Here is a 26,755-nt window from a genome sequence, read left to right as displayed (position 1 = left end):
CAGCCCTGCAGCTACATGAAACGTGCAATCAAAATCATCATCCAAAGTTCATAATATGAACACGCAGCAGGAACCAGAGCAGAATCCCTCTTTCTCTTCCTCTTCCTCTTCCGGTACAGCCTGAAAATAACAGAGGGTGGGTGTCGCGTCGGTGCGGGCAGTCGGACATCTTCCTTCGTTTGGCGCCGTCTCGAGACGTCTGATCGGTCGCCGCGCATCCTCTCCCGTCTACGCGATTGGTGGATTCGGAAGCGAAGGGCGGGTCTTCAAGAACAGCCAATGGGAAGTGAAAGTGTGAATGTCAAACAGAGAAAAAAAAAAAAAAACACAAGTCAGCTGTTTGAGCAGATTACGGCAACATCCACTGATAAACCCCCAGGGACCGGGCAACGGATCGCTGCTGCGCACACCTGGCGCGGGACGGTGAACAAAGGGCTGCGTGTCGTGTTCAGGTGGTCGCCGTCGTTTGTACAAGGAAAAAATCATGTCAGACATGTGTGTGTGTTTGGCTACAGCTAATTGAAATGCTGCCGGCGCTAGAAACTCCTCGTATGAATCTGATGATAGAATGAGCGTTGCGTTGTGACTGGTTAGCTCGTTATGGGAGAGTTCAATGCCAGTAGCGCGCGGTCTGTCTGAATAGATATGCGGTGTATTTGACGCCGATGCCATGGCTATGGTGGCTAGGCCTAACCGTTCTTGTTGTTGGCGACGATGGTGGTTTTGGAGACGCAACTCTTGAGTTTTCGCAGCGACTGAACATGATGACCAGTATCATGAGTAGAACTGATAAATAATCATTATGCTCCTTTTTTTCCTCTCCTAGCAGAAGACATGAATTCCCTGGCGGGCAGGAGCGTGCTGTCGCTGTGCAGGCAGGCCGCTGGCGGCCCCGCCGTGAAGACCCTTATGAACCAGGGACAGCGGGCGGTGCGCGCGACCGGCCTCGCGCCCGCCTCCCTCTGCCACTCCGGCGCGGGACAGCAGCGTGCGATCAACGTCAAAAAGCGCGGCTATGACGTCACCAGGAACCCGCATCTCAACAAGGTACTGTTAAAAGTACTTAACTGCAGTGTTTGTGTCAGCTGTTGCTATGAAAACAGACTTTACTGCACTGACTCTCTCATCGTCCAGAGGTGTGAAATTCGAAGTTGAGAAAATGTGACTTTCTGTACTACAGATTGATCTGTTGATAAGGAGGCCAAAAGTCTTATTAGTACAACATGGAGAGCCCATGTAAATATGGGTCCATAACTTAAAAGTGGTTGGGTAATATGCGGTAATGAACGTACCTCTCCTGTTTACCCAGCTCTACCTGTAAGCCAAAGGTGTGCTGTGTGAGAATGGTTCCCCAACAGCGGTAGCGTGGTATTTGTGTGTTCGTTCAGAGGCCGCCCAAGCTAATGACCTTTACTACCCTTGATCTTCATTATTCCTGAACAAGCATTTCGCTTTGTTTCTGCAAATTCCATATTGCAGATGTATGATCTCAGTGTCTGCTTGAGGGTGAGAGGTGTCCTGTAGAACATAGTGTCCTTTTCACAAAGGACATCTGAAGTAGGAACCCTGAGATGAGCAGTGAGGTGCAGGCCGCACGCCTAGCTGAGGTGAGCTTGTGAAGCGGAGCGAAACGATGATGATCGGTTATTGTTTTACCTCCCCCAAGATGCAACATACAGACCTGTAGCAAAAAGACAGAGGAAGAGAATTTTTGATCTGTTGCTGAAGTACAAGCAATAAAGAGCACCTCCATTTATGCTTTTATTAGGCCATGGCGTCAGAGTTTTTGTAGATGCCACGGAGGCTGTCTAGGTACATACTGATGTTCATTTAGCTGGTGCATAGGGGTCTACGCATATTGCACGGGCATCATGGTAGGGAATGAAGTGCAGAGAAACTGAAAACACTGCTTGGTTCACCATGATAAATTGGTTGGCTGTTTCAGGTTAAGCCCCTCTGAAACGCATCAAGTAAAAGCAAAGGTTTGTAGTTCTTCAATTTCGGATACATGTAAATTTTTTTTTTTTATATATAAAAAAAACGTTTTTTTTTTTTTTTTTTTTTTTTTTTTAAGCTTAATTAAAACTCATTTATAAATGACAAAATAAAAATGCCTGGTTTCCACAAACTCCTGTTCAGTGCTGACTCATGAACAGTTTATCTTGTGCACAACTGTACTCTGCATTGTTACTGATTATGGACACTGACACCAAACGCAAGCTGTAAATACCGTAGAACTGAGTTAACGCTGAAAAGCAGTGTGCTTTAGTTTTTTTTTTTTTTTTTTTTTTTTTTTTTATTTAACTGCCAGCAAATGACTGGATTCGGGAAAATGTGTTGCTTTTGCTCTTCGAGAGAAATTTTAGCAAATGGATTCAAGAAAATGCAATTACATTTTCCATTTATGTTTATCTTAGGAGAATTCTAACTTGAATGTTCAAACATGTGGACCAGTGCATTTTGTCCAACTAATGATGAGCTTAAATTTGATACTGAGATGAAGAAGGGAAAATTCATCACTAAAGAGCTTAAATAACTTTCAGCAACACACACACACTATCTGAACCGCTTCTCCCATTCAGGGTCGTGGAGAGCCAGAGCCGAACCTGGCAACACAGGGCGTAAGGCTAGAGGGGGAGGGGACACACCCAGGACGGGAAACCAGTCTGTCGCAAGGCACCCCAAGCAGGACTCGAACCCCAGACCCACCGGAGAGCAGGACCCGATCCAACCCACTGCACCACCACACCCCCTCTTCAGCAACACATTTTCAGAAATTGACAATTTACTTTTTGTAATGACTAAACCACACACTCAGTATTTGTTTTTAACGCAATTCAACGTTGAAAGCTTCACCACGTGCTGCTCTGTACTGCCTCAGGAGGAAAATGGCTGCTAATCAGAAGTGGCATGTAAAACCACTTTAAGTTTAGAATTTTTAAGTTAAATGCTAATGTCTCCCACATGATGTGCTTAAAAGAGGAAACTACTGTTAGAACAGCAGCGATCTATAATCCTTTATGTAAATAAAAGGAGCAGGTATAGTATAGAGGTTGAAGACAGTTTGTTTCTACTGCTGGTCTCAATAAGGCCCTACTGTATGACCCAAGAATCACTCAACTGTTTAGGCAACATGTTGTTATTATGGCACTAATTTAATTTGTATTGTATTCTAAGGAGGGGGTGGGATAAAATTTTTTTTTTTCTTTTACTTGATTGCATATGTAAGTGTGCCTCCCCCCCCCCCCTTCTCTCCTTCCCCCCCTCAATTTTACATTTTATTTTCTTGCACAGGTGACATTGTGGTGCAGTGCTTACTTCACAGCTCCTGGATCTGTCTGTGTGTGATTACTTTGGGTTTCTTCCAGGTGTTCCAGTTCCCTCCTGTGATCCTAAGATATTTTAGGTGAACTGGTTACTTTAAATGGGCCTTGGTGTGTGTGTGTGTGTGTGTGTGTGTGTGTGTGTGTGTGTGTGTGGTTGCTTCATGATGGACTGACATTCCAACTGAGGTGTACCCTAAATTGCACCTTGCTTCCAGGATAGGCTCCAGTGCACCATGAGCTGGCTCTGGATATACAGTTACTGATGATGAATGAATGAACAAATACATGCATAGATGTTGCCGTGGATGTGTATCTTAAATGATCTTTAGATGTAGCAGTAGTAATAAAGCAAACGTAGCATTGTGAAAAAAATCCAAAAATTTGCCAACATTCAGAAGCACATTCTGGGATGACTGCACAGCACAAGTTTGAGTTATAGTAACAAGAGATAGTGACTCCTTAGCTTGTTCTTACCTTTGCAGGTTTTTTGGAGCTGACTTTCTTCATCTCTGTGCATGCAAGTCATGTTTTTGTTCTTGTTTAGGAGTATCCTTCAGTGTTGGAAATCATTGTACTTGCTTATGTTCAAGTTTCCTTACAGTTCCAATAGGACTTATAAACTGAGGCCCAATGCTGTATTTCAGGGCTTCAGACTCTTGGCTGCAGAATGAGTATCAAGTGCCAATTTAATTTCATTTAAGATGAGATGGTCTCCCAGTTTGAACATACCATTTTTCACCACGTAACCACAAGTTGCTCAATGTGATAACCCAGTGGGATCCACAAAGGTTGCTTGGAACTAAAAGGAGTAGCATGTCTGTATATCTGACTGTTTTAATGCATTTTCAATAATTCTATTGTTGCCTTAAAAGAAATTAAGATTTCTCCCCCACCAACCTAGTGAAATGTTTTTTCCAGTTCAGTCTTGTTTGTCCAGAATTTCCACATCAGCTTGGTTCCCTGGAAGGCATGTCGTGGAGTCCTCTTTTGTGCCTGTGGCACAAGATGAATTTAGAATTAGACTGTAGGAGACCCAGGATCATCTTAAAAAATGAAGAATTCTTCAGCAATAATCCTTTGTACCCAGTGCATGATTGAATACTGTGACTTACATGAAGGTGTGGAAATCAAAATTAGTCTCAGCACCCACGGTAAACATTTCTTAGTGTGCCCCTCCATTTCATATTATTCTTCCCATATATAGAAGAGAACGAAATTTCCAGAGGTCAAATACTCCCCACCCCATGACCCAAAAAACTGACTATTTGGAACTTTAGAGAACATTTGATTTTTGTTATAAATATTTGGCAGTATAATGGCAACAAAGAATGGGGTTATCCTTAATTGTCATTAATTCTTGTTGGTATATTTGTCATGTGGGGGGTGCGGTGGCGTTTGGCCGGGTCCTGCTCTCCGGTGGGTCTGAGGTTCGAGTCCTGCTTGGGGTGCCTTGCGATGGACTGGCGTCCCATCCTGGGTGTGTCCCTTCCCCCTCCAGCCTTTGGCCCAAGCGGTTTCTGTGTGTGTGTGTGTGTGTGTGTGTGTGTGTGTGTGTGTGTGTGTGTGTGTGTGTGTGTGTGTGTGTGTGTGGCATTTCTTTCTTTTAGATGGAGCTCAAACTTAGCATAACTGAGGAATTTTATTTTTGTAGACTGTGCCCAGAGTATAGATAAATTTATATACAGCTCAGCGGTTATTTAAAGTTGCTTCTGACTGCCTACACACTGATGCACACCAATCTTACTTCACTTTTCAGAAGGCAGCAGCTTGTTTTGACTCGTCATTGGGCCTCAGGAAACGGCTGAATGCATCTCATTAAAAGTAACACGTTTGCTTTTCCTGTTAAAGTTGCTAGATTTTTCTTCTCCAAGGTAACGATTCTTCGTGTCTGTCCGAGACACTTCAGAACAGGGAGACGTACACGAGATGTGCTCACATGTAACTGGGGCCCATTGATTTTTCTCCCCCGACCAAAAAAAAAAAAAAAAAAAAAAGTTGGGGAAGCATCGGCTGTGGGTGGAAGTTTTTTAGACAGACAATACCTCATCATACAAGTTCTGAAATTCCATAATTATAGGTCTATATGGAATTGGTACTGTAATGTTAAGTGTGGATTTCATCGGCAGTTGCTTGATTTGAAGGATGTTTTGCGATGGGGTTGGTTGTCCAGCATGTGAACCAGATGGATGTTAAGTAAACAGATGCTAAATAAATTGTACATTCCCCTGCTTAGCACTGGATAGTGTTACTTTTGGAGGCCTGTTCCTCTTAAACTTGGACAGTAGAACACTTCTGACCTAGGAACCTCAGGCTGCTACAGTTTTTGTTGACTGAGTGCCAGAGCAGCATATAAGGGTCATGTGACCTTGCAGTCCCCTTCGCTAGCTGTTATGGAAGCAACACCGAACACAACAGGTTGTGGCACCGCTGTGAAGTTGAGGTTACCGTGTCTTGTGCCAGAGAGCAACATCTGTCTTTATTCTAGGGGTTTTTGCCCAGTTCCCCTGTACTTATTTTTTTTGTACTAAGGGAAGTAAGCTCTCTTCGTGTTCTTTTATACTGTAAAACTGACTGGTACCCCTGAATACTGTGTCTAGACAGTACAGGCACCTCTTTCTCTACATAGTTTATGTATTTATTTTTGTTTTGCAGCAGTTTGGTGAGATTTGTGTCTTTCCATTGAAGAAAAATAATTTTCAAAGTGTTCGAGAAATGTCTGGGTACGTGTTATGCTTAAGAGAATGAGCTGAATTGATTTACAATTTGTCATACACGAAATGCACACAATCGTGTCTTTGTAAATGAGCACAGTTGTAATTCACTGACTCAGTATTTAATTACTGAACAAATTCTTTATATCTTCTCCAAAATGGGGGGGGGCATTTACATTACGTGCTTGCTTTGATTTGTATAGGATCCCTCCCAAGGGGGTTGCCTTGGTGTTTAACGTAACTGCAGAAAGTACATACCTACTTAGTTAGGGATGCACAAAAGAGAAACTAAACCATAACACCTGTTTAATTTACTGCTGGGTTGGGTGGAGATGTATACAAAATATATTAGGAAATGGACTCAAACCCTTTTAAGCAGATGACTCCTTAAGGAAAAGGGACCCTTTAAAAAGTAAAGTAAGAGAGGCAAGACAAGATGTGGGGTACAGTAAAGGAGACATGGAAGGGGGTGGCTCAACATGCAGGGGAGGACAGACAGCCTGGCATTTCATTGGGCAGCATAAATAGGCTGCTGCACTTTCCTGTCCTACTCTGCATTCCTGCCTGGGGCCAGAACCTGGGGTCGAGCCAGGGGCCAGGGTTACAACTGCTGGTGATTGCGCACTCGAACCCTGTCGTCCGTCTGCATCTATTCCATGAAGTCTGCATTTTGTTATCAGACAAGTAGTGCTGTTTTTTTTACAATCAAATGGATGAAACGATTATTGTTATATTTAGCTGATGCCTTTGTCCTGGGCATACTTAGTCTGTGTTGCTTAGCTCTGTTCATTGTGTAATATAAATTGAAATGGCTACAGTACACTGGCTGTATGTATGTCATTGCCAGCTTGGACTGTGCTAAATAAATGTCCACCCACATGATTATCATTACACATTAACAGGAACTGTTTGTATTTAAAGGACTTCACAGTAGCTGTGCTTCACTAATTTGTCATTAGTTGGTAATCGGTGATCTAGTGGAAGCGTAGATGAGCCACAGTAAGGCACCCTGTGCATTAATATATTTCTTAAACCTGGTGTGCGATGAAGAGCGGGAACAGAGTTTCTTTAACAACCTTTTGCTTTCTATAGCCAGCAGAAAGGCGAATTGGACAGGGTTAGAGAAGTTATCCACCCGGCCCTAACGCACCACACAAGTAGGATTACTGTCCAGAAATAGTACACAGTATTCAATTTACCACCCAGTGTTGGAAGTATAATTGTTCTGTTCTGTTCTGTTTATAGATGCCAGTCTGTTTGGCTACTTGCAATTAAATGATTACATAAAACATTTTTGGTGTGTGTGTGTGTGTGTGTGTGTGTGTGTGTGTGTGTGTATATATAATATAGCTATATATTTATATTCATAGGATATATATATAGGAAGATGGTCATGATATAAACTGTCATTTCATAGAAATATCAGCTATCTTAAGTGCTTTCACAGACGTCCATATCTATGTACGCCTTTAAGCAGTAAATAAGTCGTTCTGCTTTTGTAATATATTTGCTATAATTCCTGTTGATGGGAAGGCCGATTTGTCTGAGAATTCTAGGTGGTTACTGGCTGTCTGCGGTGGGGTCGAACGTGGTTGGCTGCCCCCCTGCCTTCCGTAGCTTTGCGAGCTAGAGCGATAACTGCACCTGCTCACCTAGTTAACCAGGTGAACACAACCACAGGTGTCCAGTGGCATCGTCGGTGAATATTATATTATGAGGTACTGAGGAAGGTGGACTTCAAACATGGACTTTTACTTTTAGAATGATTGGTATTGCCAAGAATTAGACTGTTGGAATAAGGAGCAGGATTAGTTGTCCTATGGCTAATCTTGTAACCAAGTTGTCAGCCTGGGGATGTACACCTGTGGCAAAGAAGGTGACCTGTATCTTTCTTAAAATTGTGTATTTCATTCTAAACAAATTAATCATAACACATAAATCTTTAGCATATCAGAGTAGCGTGCAACTGCAGTGCTAAAGATGAAAAGCAATGTGGAAATGTGCCCAAAGGGTCATGGCCATACTCTTAACAATAGCTGTTTGATAAAGCATATAAAAGGAATATAATCAAGATGATAAAAAAAAAAAAAAAAACTCCATTGTGGCATAGCTGCAGAAGTTGAGTTTTCACACTGACATATTTCTTCTAGTGATTTCAAGTGGGAATTCAACAGGACCCTGACATTTCTGCTTTTGGCACTGCTGACACGGTAGAAAAAGTTTGAGTAAGCCAGGGTAAAAGACCTCTCTGACACCTGTGGGGGGTGTGTTTCACTGCTGGAAAAATCAGATTGTTGGCAATGGTGTCAAAGGAGGGCATACTATGAATGTGACACTCCTTTGAAGCCCTTGGGGTGCTGCAGATCTGCAATGTAATAAGAGTGGAAGAACAAGGGGAAGTAGTGAATGAAAAAAGTGATGGTGCAAGTGAGTAAACTCTTTGATTGGGACCTAATTTTCACATTCCCAAGTTTCCAAGTATGAGCTAAGAAAATTTTGGTATCTGGCAAAAGATAGAGGACTCTGTGGATTGGATTGAAGTGAGAAAGAAAGTGGAAGAGGCCGTTGAGCCTGGACAAGCCCGGTGGCAAAAGGCCGAGGGACATACGGTGGTATAGGACAATGTGGTGCGTCGAGCCTGTGGACGTGCTGGAATCATGGTGCTGAGAGAGTAGTTGACCACTGTGTTTTGCGTTAGTGTGTGGGCCTCTCATTCCTCTGCCTAGACAAGTCAGGACTCGGGGTCGGCCAAGAGGAATGGAGTGGGTGAAGTAAGAAAAGGCTCACTATTGGATTGCCTACACTGCTATAAGTGTTTTTGGTAGTTCATTACTGAGTTTTTCTCAGTATTATAGTCAAGGCTGCTGAACATGACAAGTGCTTGTAGGTAATAAAAAATGAAACCAGAAACAATACTTATTAAATGACACTGGGAAATATCAGTCACCCAGAGGATTGTCGAAGGTCACGTTTTGTGCTGAGGCACAGCCTTGTGCAATGTTTTCCCTTCCTCTTCCTCACATCCTGTGGGCAGAAATACTTCTGATTTGGTCAGTTTGACAGTTTCAGCCTTTCTGCAGAAATGTTTGTGTGTACATAGCAGAATTTTTGGCAAGCTCCAGAGAGTTTGCGTGCGTTTTTAAACGGGCGTGTGTCAGGAGCCGTGAATCGAAGGCCCTTGTCCGTGTACCGTTTCTTCAGGTTCAAACGCAACCTCTGTCTCTGCGGTGTAATCCCTGCAACGTCCTTGCAGTTCCTGGGGTGTTTGCTTTCTCCCGCTGATGAAAGAATGATGCTCTCCAGGTCTACAGCTCCCATAGAAGGCATGAGCAGGAAGTCCTGGAAGCTGGAGTGGCAGCAGGACTTTGAGGAAGGAGGCCGTACAGAGAGATTGCGCTCTCAGCAGTTTCTCTCAGCAACAGCATGCTGGCAGCGAGAGGAGTTGACAGGGCGGAGGAGCTGCGCTGGGAACGTTGACTTGTCTTCCACTGAGTTGTTGGAAAGGCAACAGTATGCACGTGTTTAACACCTCCCCTGTGTGATGCATTTCTCTTGTTTTACTTTGACTTTAATGTTTTAGATACTGTTGTTCTTGTTCCTGAGAACTGAGCGGGATGGCTCTCACTTTATGTTTAACAAAAAAAACAAAAAAAAAAAACAAAGCATGAGATGGAGCGAAACCCCTCGGGCTACAGGGAATGCAGGATGGGCAGTGCTGCTTCCCATTTCCAGATATGGAGCCTTGGAGGCTAAAGTTTTTCTTTTTTTTTTTTTTTTCTTTCTTTCTTTTAAGAAAGCAGCTTCTTATTCAGTCTGGAGACATCCAAGCAGCATTCTATGAGACTTTTGTGTATATATATATATATACTGTCTCTGTGCACCCATGGGACAGTGCAGTAGCTCTTAAGCTATGTAAAATAAACTAGCAGTCTGAGTATGTACAACTTGCCTCTTAGTTTTGGCAAGAGTTCCATGGGTTCTTGCAAGATAAAAGGAAGAGCCCCAAGTGCCTGTTTTGTGGGGACAAATTCAAAGGCCAGTTACAAATTCTTACTATAACTTCTACCATACACACCACACATTGTCTGAAACCGCTTGTCCCAAGCGGGGTCACTGTGAGCCGGAGCCAAACCGGGCAACACGGGGCGCAAGGCTGGAGCGGGAGGGGACACACCCAGGAGGGGATGCTGGTCCATCACAAGGAACCCCAAGCGGGACTCAAACCCCAGACCCACCGGAGAGCAGGACCCAGTCAAACCCCCTGTGCCACCGTGCCCCCGCGCTTCTACCATAGACCCCCCTTTTTTTTTTTTTTTTTTTTTTTTTTTTTTTTTTTTTTTTTTTTTTTTTTTTAAACTCCAGAAAATGTTGGCTTTTTTCAGTATTGTTCTCAGAACATCATATGTGGTTTTTCTTAATTTTCAGTGTTGTATAACTCCAGGATCATAGGTATGCCTCAGCTACAAGAGCTGTACAAGCCTACGGTAATAAATTGACGTGGCTGGTATTCTGTAGTGTTGTTTCCAGCTGCTGGTAGCAGAGCATCATTTGTGTGCATGATGTAGTTCTAGTCCCTGTAGTATGGTGGTCTATATGTGTATTGCATTTATTTAGCTGACGCTTTTCTCTAAAGTGACTTACAATGTTAAGGTTACAATTATTTACCCATTTATACAGCTGGATAATTTCACTGGTGCAATTTAGGGTAAGTACCTTGCCGAAGGGTACTACAGCTAGAGGTAGGGCTTGAACCCGCAGCCTTTGGGTTCAAAGGCAGTCACTCTAACCACTAGCCATTAATTCCTCACTAGGCAAGTACAGCATTTATTTGGCCATAATCCAAGGGTTAAGGATAAACACTGGACGCTAGACTATAGACATGATCAAATGCAAACAAGTCCACACCTTTGTGCAGTACTAGCTGCGATAGTCCTTATTTCAGTGTTCATTACTGAAACAAAACACAGATGAGATGCAGAGTGGCCTCTAGCAGGACCATCCTCACCGCTGTGCTCATTTGTGTTCATTGGTGTTGCCAGTCATTTAGTTTTCGTCATGATTAAAAACCCACTACTTTCTGGCCCTTTCTGTGTTACTGAACACAGCGTTTTGTGACAAAACCACCAACTACCAAGAAGAGAGTTCTGAGGGGAGGGGTTATTGGCAGAACTTTGCAACACAAATACCGCTTGTTAATATAATAGATGTGTGGTGGAGTCCTGGTTTACCAGTTTCAAACGCCTTCCCAGTGTGGCTCTCAGATCAATGGAGTGGTCACTGACCCATCAGTTTCAGTCACGTGCCAGCGTGTCTTCCCCCCCCCCCACCCCACATAGCGTGACTAGCCCACCGTCGCACGGAACGTTTGGCAGGTGTCCCACTTGACAGGAAAAGCAAAGCGGAAAAACAGCTGTGGGACGACTGACCGCCGAAAACATGGATCCCATTTCTGCTGTAAAGGCGCAAAAAGATAAAAACATTTTCTCTTACTACATATGAATTTGCTTGCATAACTTCCAAGCCGGGGAGGGGGTGATGCTCAAAAAACGGGCCTGGTTTGAGATCTGTCTTCATGCCTGCAGGCTGCTTGTGGGAGGAATGAATACTGTCACTATTGTTTGTTTCTGCTGTTAATTGAAACATTTTTAGCGAAAGCAACAAAGTTTTTATACAGCAATTTTTTGCTCATACTACAAAGGATCTTTTTCAAGGGTTCCAGGGACAGGCTTCAACTGGATCTCAAACAGATAACCTTCAAGACAGGAGTTGCTAATTCTGTCTCAAGAGGTTCAGGACAATGATCTGGAGGAGTGATACAACACCCATCTGACCGCTGTCTTCCATTGCAGGGCATGGCCTTCACCCTGGAGGAGAGACTGCAACTAGGCATCCATGGTCTTCTTCCCCCATGCTTCCTCACGCAGGATGTCCAGGTTCTGCGTGTTATGAAGAGCTACGAGACCCGCGGCAACCCCCTCGATAAGTGAGTCCTCTGCGACACGCCTACCATCACCCTAACTGATAAGTGTTCGCCTGGAGCACAACTCTGCTTGATCGCAGAATATTGCTGCATATGAATTCGTTATGGTATATAAATGTCACACGCTCCCATTCATATCTGCATATCTAATATAAAAATTTGTGGAAGAGACCGAGTCCTCCAGCCTTGTGTACTGGAGATATGGAGAATGTACAACAGACATTGAGGATAAGCTCTGTTATATATTGCACTTGTTTGAAGTTTCAGTTACTTCACGTGTGCTTAAAAAGACACTGTCTTGGAAGATAAATTATATTACTGCCGTGCATGTCAGAGAAGCTCTCAAGTCCACATAGCTGTGATTACACCTGGTTTCAGTGAATCTCCACCTCCGCAAAATAATAACCACATTTTAAAAAAAAAAAAAAAAAGTTGGTTTTACATCTTTTTAAAGAACCAGAGAATACAGAACTAATTCAAAGTTAAGAGCACAGGGAACATTCGTCTGATTCAGATAAATTGCTGTCTGCTCTTAGTTATGATGTTGGCAATTTTGAATCAATTTTCATTGGACGGGGACTTTTTCAGGTCATATCATGCTCCAAAGTTGTTAAATATGATCCACATGCCCGCAATCCAGTTGTTTTACGCTGTACTGGTGTGTTTATCAGTAGATCCATGTATGTCTATGTTTGTGTGTGTGACTCGTGAGTTTTCTGTGCGGTCTCCACAGGTATATTCTTCTGATGACCCTCCAGGACAGGAACGAGAAGTTGTTCTATCGCGTTCTCACCTCAGATATCGAGGAGTTCATGCCCATAGTTTACACACCCACCGTGGGACTCGCTTGCCAGCAGTATGGCCTGGCCTTCAGGAGGCCACGGTGAGACTGAGACGCACATGTTCTTGAAGAGCAGCACTCATTACAGGTGCCCTGTGGACCACCAGATTCCTTTAACATGAGTCAAGTCATTATATCCTAATTTGATATCCTGGGAATCCTGTGTAGATTCTTTGTATATGGGTCTCTTGTGAGTTGAGCATCTGTACGAGGAAATTCCTTGTTCATCGTGGCCCACGTGACTTATTCAACTGGACTCGGCAGTGTTTGTCCAGCTGGGGGACCGGGGTTTGACGGGGGTTTAAAAACGTACCTTGAGAACTTGCACATGGAAAGTCCCAGTGCATCCTTTTCCATCTCGAAATCCACGAGCCGCAGAGCTTAGTCAGAGGCAGAGGAGTGATCTTCTAAGTGGAAATGGCACAGTCTCAGAGAGGCCATGAGTCACTCTGTTGTGTTGTGCTTTGCTGCTGCTACGGGGAACACCCTCTCTAACTGGACACAGACGAGACACTCCCAGGCTAGAGGGCTGTGTGCCTGTGTATACATTTGTTACCCAGTGCACAGGTTTGTTTGTACATGTCCAAGTGTGTGTGTGTTACTAAATTTTCCACAGCCACTATCTAGATATGGCTGTTTGTGCACTTCAGGCCATACGTTCCCTGCAAAGGTTCAGAAATACAAAAGCAAAGCTACTTTGTAGTGGACAGTTATGAGACCATAGACTCTAGGATCTTGTCTCTTTCAGAGCTTTATGGTGAGATTCTGTCAAGTTCATAAGTAGGAGTAAATTTAAGATGATTGGTATCTCTTGTGATGGTGGTAATGATGATGGTCCATCTTTGACAGAGGGCTGTTCATCACCATCCATGACAAGGGCCACGTTGCCACCATGCTCAATTCCTGGCCCGAGGAGGACATCAGGGTACGTGTTGGGAGCTTTCTGCTTCGGGTATTTGGGGCTGCAGCACTAATGGAGGGGAAGGCACTCAACTTGTTGATGAGGCTGAAAGAAAAAGGGCTCGAGCTCTGAGTTCATACCTGGCAAGTTTTCATCGCAGTAAACACATGCGGTGCTAATCTCCATTTATGTCCAACTTGCAATTTGTATTCAACCTTGTATGTGAAAGCAGCAGTTGTCCCCTCTCCCATTTCCTGGTCCAGTAACAGATGTGTGTTTGCATTTGTGTGCTTATCCACGTATAGGCCATTGTTGTAACTGACGGGGAACGGATCCTTGGGCTGGGTGACCTGGGCAGCTACGGCATGGGCATCCCTGTGGGCAAGTTGGCCCTCTACACAGCCTGTGGTGGAGTACCCCCACAGCAGTGCCTTCCAGTGCTTCTGGATGTGGGCACTGACAATCAGGTACTACCGCCTGCTACGAAACCTGGAGAACCTGCGATCATATATGTCATTACAGGCCTTTTGCCTTTTTCCTTCAAGCATTTTACATTATGATGCCACCACTGTATAGGGAGTATAAAGAGGTTAAAGCCCCTTTTGTGCTTTCTACTTCGTTTAGTGAGGCTGTAGTTAAGCATTTCATTGTACATCTGCAGCTGCTTAGCTGTTGACATTGAATTAATTCTGCCAATGTTAACTTGAGAGCATTGAGAAAAGAATGGCCAGATTTCATGATGACGTGTAGCATCTGTTTCCGTATGCCAGTATAAATTAAATGTGAGTGAATTAGTGATTCACACTTTTACAGAGCAAGCAGGAAACAGAAACAGTGTGAGGGGGTTTTTCATAAAACAACCCATTCATGCCTAGCATGGGAGAGATGTATAGCCAGCAGTGTCAAAGCTGTTCAAGAAACTCTATCTGATGTGTCGTCTCGGAAAGAATGGTTGCTCTTTGACCCCTCTGTACTGTATTACACTATCATTAATCTCCTGGTCTCGGAGAGGATGGTCCTAATGTGACCGAAGTCTGTGGAGGATTGTGGGTAGGATGTTACTGAAGTGAGTTTGAGAGAAGGCAGGAGACTTTCTGAGTCCAATGCCCTCATATACACAGAGATGGGACTGGGGTTAAAGACTGCTTATACTCATATTTCGCTTTCTTAGTTATCCCATGAAATAATAAGGAAGTTATTACTGCAGTCCTATTACTGTCAAACTACATATCAGGATGTCCTGTCATGAACAAGTGTGTTGTCCTGGGATGATATCATGGGAATGTTTGAGTGCCTGAGGTGATGTCAGGGCTCATGTTGGTTTTCATTATGCGGTTGTGTCTTTGGACAGACACTCCTGAATGATCCCCTATACATTGGACTGAAACACAAGCGTGTGCGAGGGAAAGAGTATGACGAACTCATCGATGAGTTCATGCAGGCCGTGACGGACAAGTGAGTAAACGAGTGATTTATTTTTTCTGTGTGCTGTGTTCTGACTTTCTGTCCCTGCTCTCCGTGTGCACTCAGGGCAGTAAATCATCCAGTGCTCTTGTTTGTGCTGCAATAAGCACACTCTGGCTTCGTGAATGTTTCAGGATGCGCAGCGTTTACCGTTCTGTCTTCCGCTCTCTCTGCTGGAGACGGGATTTAAAAACATTTCCACCTTCAGCTGCTTCACCCTCTGATTGATGATAGACAAATAAACTTGTATAACTTTTTTTTTTTTGAATAGGACGGAAATAAGTTTTACCAGCAACACCCTCTAGAACATACATGGATTTTGTAGGTTGTGTCAAAACCTTAAGTGGCTTATGATTCTCACTCACTCATCTGAAAACGCATAACAGATTGAGGAATCTGATAGCTGACGTGAACTCTCAGTTGAGGATTACGAAATTTTTTTTCCTCTGGAGGATTTGGAACTGAGATCATGACCCCTCTTTCCTGGATCTTTCTCTAAGTGGGATGAGGAGACGGAGGTTTGTAAACACGCAAATTCACACAGATGCATAAACCATGAGAGTCAAATAGAAGAGAAATTCTTGAAGACTGAAGATTTGGTTTTGAGGACTCAAACGTAAATGAATGATTGTCTTTAATGCGGGTCTGCTTTGGACAGGTAGAATTTCCTGATTCCTTTTGGGCTCTGTCTACAAGCTCTCATTGTTGATGAGACTTCTGAGAATTATTAATGGAATCGCCTTAAGCCAACATGTCATTCTGATCTGCTGTGCTGGTAGTTTGTGGGCCCCACACCCTCTTTTCTCCTTTCAGATCTCACACATGCATTTTGTTCCATTATTTTGCTGAAAGTTTTAGGCTTGGTTCTCTTTCTCAATTGTTAAAGTCCATCCTTGAATCGTTACAGGAAGATTTTGCCAAAAATTTTATTAGGGGTTTAGTTACACTGGAAAGAGAGCGTATGTCAGTGTGCAAATTTAATTAGGGAAGGCAAATATGTATGGTGGTAGGAAAAAGAAATATGAACAAAGAGAAGACAGGATGTAATGTGGACTTTTAAAGGCGTGGTGAAAGCAGGGAGAATTCCAGATTTTGGTATTACAAAGCGATGAATGAAGTCTTCTAGAGAGAATGCGGTGCGAGAACGAGGGCGCTGTCTATTCGGTGCGCTTATTTATAGATGGATTATAACAATATAACAACCCACGGCCAGGCATCATGGAAATGTTTCCTACTGTTCTTGTGTGGTTGTGATGCTCTGACGGAGTGAAGGAGATCCATCTTTTTTTTTTTTTTTTTTTCTTTGAATAAGCTATGTTTTATTAAAATTAATCTTATGGTTTAGAAAAAATTGCAATGGAAGGCTAAAATTTAAAGAGTAATAGTGTATCATGAAGGCCTTGGTGCCATATTTGTTAGGAAACCTTCACTTTGTTGTGGTGGGAAACTTGTTTCACTCATGGCTTCTAGTGCGTATGTATAACAGAAGAAATTCAGTGGAATTACAATAAATAGTGTTCTAACTGGAATGTCTGGTGTTATTTTTAAAAGTGAATGTGCTGGTGTTGCCATGTATGGTAACGTGTGTGACAAGATAACGTAACCGATTTTTAAATGTATTCTAATAATTTTCCAGCCTGAGAAATGTACAAGAAACACGTTTGATTTGACGGTGAAGTCTTGGTTATAGAACTAACGCTGCTGCTGCTGACTCTGCATATATACAAATGTATCTCATCTTTTCACAGTTTGCTATGTTTAAACTTTGACATCCATTCTGTCTTTGTGCAGCTAACTATGCTAACTCTGTCTCACCGGTCCTGTTCCCGCCTCGCAGATACGGGATGAACTGCTTGATTCAGTTCGAGGACTTTGCCAACAACAACGCTTTCCGCATCCTGAACAAATACCGCAACCGATACTGCACGTTTAATGATGACATCCAAGGTATCTCTCCGGCGTCGGTCTGAACTCCATCGACTGGAGCCGGTGTGCTGCTTCACTCTCTTTATCTCTAATTTCTAATGATCAGCCTGCCTGCCTTGGCATGCGTGTGGGAGTCTGTGCGTGCGTATATGTGTGGTATGAACAATATAATTTACTGTAGTCAGCACTGTGTTTAATGTTTTAGCTGTGGCTCTTATCTGCAGTTACTCAACACCACTTGACAGTGCCCTGTGAACTCTATTCTGACCACATAAAACTTTCCATTTTTCTCTACTAAAATGCCTTGACCAAGGAGCACAGGCGTGTAGCCATCTGTTCCCTGTTTTTCATGGTGAAAATATTAAACATGGGGGACCTCTCTCGTACGCAGCAGGGGCCCAAGACGGGACAGGCAGCTGGTAGCGTAGGGGTTGGAGTCACTGCCTTTGCATCCAAAGGCCTTAAGTTTGAATCTCACATCCTCCTGTAGTTTTCTGGAGCAAGGTACTTGGCCTAAATTGCTCCAGTAAAAATTACCCAGCTATATAAACTGGTATTTATTAATGGGTATTTAATTTAGTAGGTTAACATTTGTAAGTTGCTTTGGAGAAAAGCATCAGATGAATGTAAATATTGTAAACATTATGCTAAATCATCATGGGCCCATTCCAGTTGTTGTGAAGTGAAGCCGATGTAAGGAAAGTTTTGTGTAAACATACACCGTGCTTATCCCCGTCAGGTCTCCCCACAAGATATAACCCCCCTCCAAAACAAACCCTCATGACTCTTTTCCTGGAGCTTCCATTAGCAGCAGTCCCCAGCTGTGGTTGACCTGATGCACAGAGATGTGTGCCCCACGTATTCTCCAGATAGAAACAATTACCGTACTTTTGTAGATCTGAGAGATTTATTTCTTCAGTAGGAATCTACTGAGTCTTGGTTGGAAGCTGAAGCTCTCTAGCGCCTCCAGGTGCTGGTAATGATTTAGTGCACATGGCAGAAATACTTGAGCTGCACTCACTTCTGCTGTCAGGGAGTTGCTGATGGAAGTTTAACAAGCAATGAGACGTGATCATTAAAACGTGGATTAATAACAAAAATGTAAAGGAAATACCTGAAACAGGTTTGTGTTCCATTCTTTCAGGTACAGCCTCAGTGGCAGTAGCTGGGATCCTTGCAGCCCTCAGGATCACAAAAAACAAGCTCTCAGACCATAAGTTTGTATTTCAGGGGGCAGGAGAGGTGCGAAGCTTGGTTATATTTTGCCATTTTCCCTTTTAATCGTGTGAAACGTAGCCATGTGGTCCCATTGTGGTTGTAAGACTAGTGGGGTCTTGTGCAACTTTTTTTTTCTTTCTTTCAGGCTGCTATGGGAATCGCTCATCTGCTCATCATGGCATTGGCAAAAGAGGGTGTTTCATATAATGAGGCCATCAAGAAGATATGGATGGTGGACTCCAAAGGCCTCATCGTCAAGGTATTGACTAGAGACTATACCAGCTCTACTTATCTGAAGGAAGCAATGTGTGACTGGTTAAACTAGGTTCAGATGCATGAGGTGTGCAACTTGAATTGATGGTTCAGGTTAAGATTGTAATGTCATGACCCACAGGGAAGAGGTAATCTGAACCATGAGAAAGAGGCGTTTGCTCACGATCACCCACACCTGAAGACGCTGGAGGAGGTGGTGGAGAATATCAAGCCTACAGCCATCATAGGTGAGGACCACAGTATCAGAAGATAAGTCTGATGCGGTGGATATTGGAACAATATGTAATGATTGAAGGGTCATTGCAATGTCTAACAACCTCTGATAAAGTACAACTCTTGAGTGTCTGATATATTAATGGGATTTCATGACTGTTGGGAGCCAAAGCGGTTTTGTCAAATTAGTCCCATCCTCCATAGCAGGGTACTGCCAGTTTTGTGCTTGCATTCTAGGAGCTCCTTGTTACAGTGAGCAAATGGCCCAGTTCATATGTAGCAGTGTCATGGATTTTGAGAGGAAAAGGGGGAAAAAGCACAGAACCTGTAATCGGTACAGATCTGTGAAGTCCACAGGGTCACGTCTGCATTAATATTTCTTCTCGAACCACTTGTGTACAGGTGTGGCTGCCATCAGTGGAGCTTTTACAGAGAAAATCATAAAAGACATGGCTTCCTTCAATGAAAAGCCCATAATCTTCGCCCTCAGCAATCCCACCAGCAAAGCTGAATGTACTGCAGAGCAGTGCTACAGACTGACTGAGGTAACGCTCGCCTTTAACCTTCACACACAGCCCGTTAAGGCAAGGCAGCACCTTTTCTCGCCACCTTCTCTCAGATGTGTACAACAGATCAATCTTTGTTTTTGCAGATGTGTGTGTAAGCATTTTTCTCTGGGGTTTAGGGTAGAGGGATCTTTGCAAGCGGAAGCCCTTTCAAGAAGGTAGCCCTGCCGGATGGGCGCACCTTCTACCCTGGCCAGGGCAACAATGCCTACGTGTTCCCAGGCGTGGCGTTGGGTGTGATCGCATGTGGTGTGCGCCACATCTCAGATGACATTTTCCTCACCACGGCTGAGGTACTGCCCTGTATCACTATTTTATAGCCCAAATGGAGACCATATGTTCAGTGTCATTGTACAACAAATATTCTGTTTCTTCTTCGAAAGGCTTTAGCTGGAATGGTCACAGAGGAAAATTTGGCAGAAGGGAGACTTTATCCCCCTCTCAGTACCATCAGGGAGGTATCCTTCAAGATTGCTGTCAAGGTCAGTACAGTGTTTACCTGAACTGACAGCTTCCTCCATGCAGGTACTGTAAAATATACAACACCTTGACCACCTTGTTCTTTTGTCTCTTCCCTTCAGATTGTAGACTATGCCTACAAGAAAGACATTGCCTCCTGGTATCCTGAACCAAAAGACAAAGAGGCCTTTGTCCTGTCTCACGTCTACAGTCCTGACTACGACTCCTTCACCCTGGACACATACAGCTGGCCCCAGGAAGCAATGGTAGTCCAGGACGTGTAAACTGGCATTGTGTACTGCGACTGTCATCTCCTCGATCTGTTTCTGTTGTGAGGGATTTGCATATCAGCTGTGATCATTCTCTTTTTTGCTCATGTAACTTTTTGCCAAGTAGGTTCATTTGATTGTTTTTATGCTGCAGTTTACAAATACACATTTGATTTTTCTTCACATTTTAAAATGAGAAGGAACGGCACTGAGTTGATTTGGTGTCCAGGCGAAGGTCTGGTTGGCAAAAGCCCACAATTTTGTTTTGTTTTTATTTTATTTTTAGTCCTTTTAGAGAGACCTCTATTTGATACAAAGCTATATTGTCCAGTCGTCACACTCCCAATTTGTTCTTTCAAATATGTGTAAATGATCATTTAGAAAAAAAGCACTACCCTTCCTGTTTGTTTTACGTTGCCTGTTGTATGTTTTTATCTGAAGTTTGACATAACTATATTTTAATGTTTCTGAACTGTAAATCATAAGTTATTATAATTGAAGGACACTCCAAGTTAACTAATGTAAAGCATTGAATACCCTTACATGTCCATTTCACTGAGGAATGTTTTATGCTTTAGGTGGAGCTACAGTTCTATTGAGAACGTTTGTTCATATAAGTTGGGGTTTAACAAATGCCTTCATCTCCCCTTAACTGTGTCTTGCTGTTTGTTTGTCTTATTCTTCTTAAACTGTTTTTTTTTTCCTGTTTTATTTTGCTAAGAAAATTGAAATGTTGATGGGGCAGAGTCGTTACAAATAACTGACTAAACTGATTTCAGTAACATGTATAGAGCAGGGTCATGCAACAAAACTGTCAATGTGATTTTAAATCCACACATGGTGCACCAAAGACTAAATGGCAGCCAAACGTGTAATGATGGTGTTCAATAATCCTAAGCGTATTTTGTATTCCTGCATTCTTCATAAGCTAGGCCGCAGATTTACAGTTTTCCATGCTAAGTGAAAAGAGCTTTACGCACAAAATTTGGATTTTTTTTTTTTTTTTGAGAACGCACGTGCTTCTAAGTTTAAGCGGAGCTTTCACTCTTGACGCCCTTTCTCAGGGACATATCCTATCTGCAAGTTTAAAATCTCTTAGCAGTGACTGGGCTGGAAACAGGCTCTTATTCAGATGTCAGGAAAAAGGGAGACAGTTTTTTTTTTTTTTTTTTTTACTTTCCAGATCTGAAAGTGTTGGAGAATTTCACTTGCATATCTGCTTAAGAATGGACTTTGCTTTGCTATATAAGAGTGCGGTGTCGCTGAATGATATACAACCATGAAGGGGCTGTATTTTTCTGACCATGGAAATGAAATACTGCGAAGAGGAAAAGTTTAATAAATTGTGGAAGTAATTTTGAGTCTTTTTTTTTTTTTTTTTTAAAGCTATTTTTAGACATGGGGGGGCTTGTTACTTTGCTTGTGCTTTAAAACAGAATTTCAGTCTTGGGGCTTCATTTCTAAAATATCTGTATAAATGGATTTTACCACAAAGTCTAGGGCATTCATCTCACACCCACACACACAGGCTGAAACCATTTACTGAGGAGTTTTATGCTTTAGGTAGAGCTGCAGTTCTACTGAGAATGTTTGTATAAGTTGGAGGGGGGCACGGTGGATTGGACCGGGTCCTGCTTTCCGCTGGGTCTTGGGTTCAAATCTCACTTGGGATGCCTTGCGACAGACTGGTGTCTTGTCCTGGGTGTGTCCCCTATCCCTCCAGCCTTGCGCCCTGAGTTGCCGGGATAGGCTCTGGTTCCCCGCGACCCTGTATGGGACAAGCAGTTCAGATTGTGTGTGTCTGTGTGTGTGTCTGTGTGTAAGTAAGTGGGGGTTTAACAAATGTCCTCACACACATTTTCGGAACCGCTCGTCCCATACGGGGTCACGGGGAACCGGAGCCTACCCGGTAACACACGGCGTAAGGCTGGAGGGGGAGGGGACACACCCAGGACGGGATGCCAGTCCGTCGCAAGGCACCCCAAGCGAGGACTCGAACCCCAGACCCACTGGAGAGCAACAAATGTCCTCATCTCCCCTTAACTATGTCTTGCTGTTTGTTTAATGTCTTATTTTTAAACTGATGTTGCGGCAAACTGGAGCCTAACCCAGCAACACAGGGCATAAGACTAAAGGGGGAGGGGACACACCCTGGACGGGATGCCAGTCCATCGCAGGGCACCCAAAGCGGGACTCGAACCCCAGACAACAGGAGCCAGCCAAGGCCGCTGCGCCACCGTGCCCCCCTTAAGGCATTCATCTCATATACAAATTAGAATTTTACAGCTTTCATCTTACATACAATTCAAAATGCTGAGATTTATATACCTTGAAACTGGCTTGAGAAAATACTTGCCTGTACACAAATTTGAGACCACTTGTATGAATTATTCCTTATAGTATGGCAGTGCTCAACAGAAATGTTTTCACATATAAGGGTACATATAACAGTTTGCCTGAGCCTGTGTTTTGGGATTGGAATGTACAATTATGTTTTGTTGGTGACTCACTGTAAGTCATGTACTCTAATACAGTGCTGCTTGAAAGTATGTGAACTCTGTGAGGATGGTGATTATTCTTGTATATACTATTAACATTAAGTTTTAGACTTAGATTTTACAGCACTGTATACCTAACATTGCAGGTCACCATGTGTAGAAAGATGTGGGCTGATATCACCACATAGTGTTTATTGGACATCACTTTGGAGAAAAGCCTCTGTTGAATAAATGTAAATATATGAAATGTAAGAAAATGTAATAATCAATACCAGTTTATTCCAGTTCCTAATTAGACCTAATTTGACTAATATAGTTGCTTGCTGAGGGAAGCTATTTGCAATTTCATATTTTTTGAAGGAGATATAATTTGGAAAATGACCACATTATGATCCTTAGACCTTCAATCACTTTTGCTCATGTGCGCCTTTATATAGGTACATGTTATATGACCTGAATTGTGCCATAAAAAAAAAATTTACTGCATTTTTTAAATTCTTGAGATTATTTCTGCTAGTAAGGAATTTTTTTTTCTGTTCATTTGGAATTTTTGTCTTGCCCCTCAAATGAAACTAAGATGTAGCATCTAACATGCTGATGACGATTTAGTGATCATAGTAAAATATTGTGAATTTAATTATTTTTCTTTAAAGGAGCCCCTTAAATATATGCATTTTTCATATTTTACTAAGACCTGTAGCCAGTAACATATTTGTCATTTTGAAGACTTTTCAGATCAATTGTTTGGTAAATAGTTTCCTTGGAAGAAAACCCGGAATACAACTAGTTGTCGGCGTTGGAAACGCTGCGGAGTGTTCAGCTGTGGCGAAAATGACGTTTTAAGGTTTCATCTTTTATTTGGTCAGCATTACCCGCATTTCAACAAACGGTATTCAAATTATGGAGACTCTTCAGTCCTCCAGCTCGCGACTCTTCCGCTAGCGTTATGGATTCTTGTTCATTTAAAACAAATACATTTTAAAGCGCGTTTACCAGATCTGTATTCCCTCTGACAGTGATTCTACAACTATTTACTCCCATTTTACCTTTGCTGGAAACCAGGTGAACAAACAGGTTCGTTCAGAAAGTAAAACTGCAGCCCGCGATGAATGTAGCAAAGGTGACATTTTCTTCCGACTCTCCGGTAAAACATAGATCGTGGCAGTTGGTCGCAGCAGCAGAGGGAGGCGCTGTCACACACGGCGAAAAGGATGATGCTGCTTCCGCGGCTCGAACGGAAACGTGACTCACCGTAGTAAAGGTGCAGCCTGTCGCAGGGCGAACCTGAAACTTTGTTGTTGATGGGGGCCGCTGGGAGACACAAACACACGTAAGGCTCAGTGAAGCCTTACGCAGTCCCCTGGATGACCTGTTTCAGGAACCCTCCACGAAAAAAGGAACTAAACAACACTATGAATTACTCAATGCGAGTACACACACACACACGCTGGCTTAAGCCACTCATCCCAAGTGGGGTTGCGGCGAACCGGAGCCTAACCCGGCAACGCAGGGTGTAAGGCTGGAGGCGGAGGGGACACACCCAGGGAGGGACGCCAGTCCATCACAAGGCACCCCAAGCGGGACTCGAACCCCAGACCCACCACAAAGCAGAACCCGGCCACACCCGCTGCACCGCCTGGTCACTTTCACCTTTATTGTCAATACTATCTTATCAATAAAATCTTAATAATATAGAGGTATCTCAGTGTATTCACTAGGTAGGTTCCGTAAAAAGTCTTGGGTATACACACACACACACACACACACACACACATTTTCTGAACCGCTTGTCCCATACGGACCCCAGACCCACCAGAGAGCAGGACCTGGTCCAACCCACTGTGCCACCACACCCCACACCAGATGTAATGTATCCCAAAGTAAATAAAAATGTTTCAGGTATATAAAATATAACATATACTATAACAATTTTTTTAATTTAACAATACCCGAGACTTGGACCAGTGTGTGTGTGTGTGTGTGTACATTACAATTGAAACTAAAATGACTGAAAATAAATTAAAAAAAAAAAAAAAAAGGTCTTTGCCAACTCATCTGCCAGTCGGTGACTGATTTATCCCATACTCATGTGCGACACCTTTCATCACATCACTGATCACCAGAACTCCGGAACACCAGACATGAGCCGTAAACACTGCGAAAGATAACTGACTGGATGCAGTGTCATATTCCGTACGGTCGCGTTTCACTCACAATGGCCGGACGGGAAAACACGGGTCATATTCGTTCATATTCTACAAAGAGACGTTTTTGGAAATAGACAAAGGAAACGCAATTAAAGACAACCTGAAAACGCACCTTCAAAAATTCGCAACTCGAACCTGCGTAAGATGAGTAACCGGGGCACTTGATCCGGCCAAAGTCATCATCCGTCTTGCCTGGTTTCCTCACATCGTCACATTTGCACATCGCTGGAATAAAAGGCAGGAAGAGAACAAAACACACTGCAACAAGCACACTGGCACCTGCCGACACCGCTGACACTGTCCAGCGAAAGCCAGACGCCCCTTTGGCACCATCTTTCTAAAGCTCCGCATGGCTCCATCATAAGAAGCGCTCCTCCTTCAGCAGCTATCAAAGCAGGCATTGCAAGCATCGTTCCTTGCTTTTTTACTTTTATGAACAGCCCTGTGTCACAGTAACATAGATGCAAAAACAGCACGCTGAGAAATCGCAGATATTCCAGATATGCCCTCGCGCAAAGATCCGGGGCTGAGTTTCGAAAGCCTGTAACGTTTCACGGGTATGATGGCACAGCACTATCTACAGTGTCGAGACATCGCAGAATTCCTTTGGATTGTTCTGCAGGTCCGGTGTTAATTTCTCAAGCGGAAGGAAGTCAAACATTTTGCTCATCTGCATATTTACAGACAGAACCTCAGCTGCAGACCGGAGCGTCGAAACACATTTCCCGACATGTAAGACGAATCCGCCTGCATTCCACGCCTTCTGTAAAGAAAGGATTCGTGCTGTGGTTTAACAAGAAAATAGATGGCGACAAAGAAAACTTTTTTTACAGGCTTCTTCCTTGTTAAAGATCCTATTCCAGGTGTCCTGTCAGTTGGGGTCAAGGAGGGGGTGGGGCCAGGACTCAGCCCAGCACAGGTATTTCTGCTCCTTTGTTTGTTTGCACACTTAAATACACATTTATGGGAATCTGCTGGTTCTTCACCCAAGACAACACCTGGACTGATGTTGGTTAAGCACAGTTACTACGTTTATCTGTGTGTGCAGGGCACTAAAACATGGTCCACACACACACACACACACACACACACACAGAGTGAGGACTGTGGTCACTGGTTACTTGCTCTGTCTCTCTTTCTCTGCCAGTCAGTCGGCCTTCTCGCTGAGCGAAGAGGCTTTAAATAGGCAGTCGGGAGTCACGGCAAGAGGGGAGCGTGGTGGTGTGGCAGGTTTGGTCTGCGCCTGCTCTCTGATGAGTCTGGGGTTCGAGTCCCGCTTGGTGTGCCTTGCGATGGACTGGCGTCCCGTCCTGGGTGCGTCCCCTACAGCCTTGTGCCCCGTGTTGCTGTTTTAGGCTCCGGCTCGCTGTGAGCCCATTTGGGACAAGCGGTTGTAGACGCGTACGAGTGTGTGCTTTCACATGCTTTTGAAATTGTTTTCACAATGTATCTGTTGAGCGCAATATTTTCTCTGAATTTAGTTACGGACATTATTTAGGAGGGGCCTTTAGCTTTCGTCAGAGTCTTTATAGGGATCTGTTGGCTATAGAAGAATAAGGACCTCTGCTCTAGAAAATTCTGATTCTTCAAAATCATGAGGACATACAGTATATGCATATCATAGTCCAAATGTGTACAATATAGCAAAAATACAAGTGATTCAAAGTGCATTTTATTGTTAAACATGAAGTGGGTTATTCTGAGACGAAATTTGTGAAGTTTAGATTTCCTTCCCAGCTTCGTATTTCTAGATCTTTCTTTTACTCGGGACGTGCGGCACAATGGAATGACGCTGAGAATGGAGGGGACAGCTTTGACTTTTGTAGCACACCAGGAAGTCCAACCAGTCTGTCCCGGGCGTGAGGCCTGCAATCTGAATCTGCAACTTATGAAACATCTTATC

At 43.4% G+C, this 26,755-nt stretch overlaps 1 protein-coding gene across 2 annotated transcripts; it reads left to right on the top strand.

Annotated features, from left to right (window-relative positions):
• The first annotated feature begins 260 nt into the window (after positions 1-260).
• On the top strand, positions 261-21,320 carry LOC108938610 (NADP-dependent malic enzyme, mitochondrial-like). Of its 2 annotated transcripts, none has more exons than XM_018759346.2 (15): positions 261-452; positions 830-1,047; positions 11,887-12,020; positions 12,751-12,900; positions 13,708-13,783; positions 14,065-14,226; positions 15,111-15,214; positions 17,061-17,170; positions 18,294-18,391; positions 18,513-18,626; positions 18,762-18,867; positions 19,256-19,398; positions 19,539-19,712; positions 19,803-19,901; positions 20,001-21,320. In XM_018759346.2, the coding sequence occupies exons 2-15, from the start codon at positions 835-837 to the stop codon at positions 20,160-20,162; spliced, it is 1,845 nt and encodes a 614-aa protein (XP_018614862.2). In that variant the 5' UTR covers positions 261-452; positions 830-834; the 3' UTR covers positions 20,163-21,320. The 2 variants fall into 2 exon arrangements, with proteins under 2 accessions (XP_018614862.2, XP_029112726.1); XM_029256893.1 differs by having other exon boundaries at positions 827-1,047.
• The last annotated feature ends 5,435 nt before the right edge of the window (positions 21,321-26,755 follow it).

This window comes from Scleropages formosus, chromosome 12 (genome assembly GCF_900964775.1).
Source record: "Scleropages formosus chromosome 12, fSclFor1.1, whole genome shotgun sequence".
In the NCBI taxonomy this organism is placed as follows: Eukaryota; Metazoa; Chordata; class Actinopteri; order Osteoglossiformes; family Osteoglossidae; genus Scleropages; species Scleropages formosus.
The sequence above is the reverse complement of the archived record's forward strand: the minus strand, read 5'-3'. Positions and strand labels throughout refer to the sequence as shown.

What these genes read in the sequence shown, in the direction of transcription:
- LOC108938610 (XM_018759346.2), top strand. Translation starts at nt 835, where the DNA reads ATGAATTCCCTGGCGGGCAGGAGCGTGCTGTCGCTGTGCAGGCAGGCC. An exon ending in CAAGCCTACAGCCATCATAG is followed by an intron (nt 18,868 to 19,255) that starts GTGAGGACCACA and finishes ACTTGTGTACAG; the next exon opens with GTGTGGCTGCCATCAGTGGA. An exon ending in TTTTCCTCACCACGGCTGAG is followed by an intron (nt 19,713 to 19,802) that starts GTACTGCCCTGT and finishes CTTCTTCGAAAG; the next exon opens with GCTTTAGCTGGAATGGTCAC.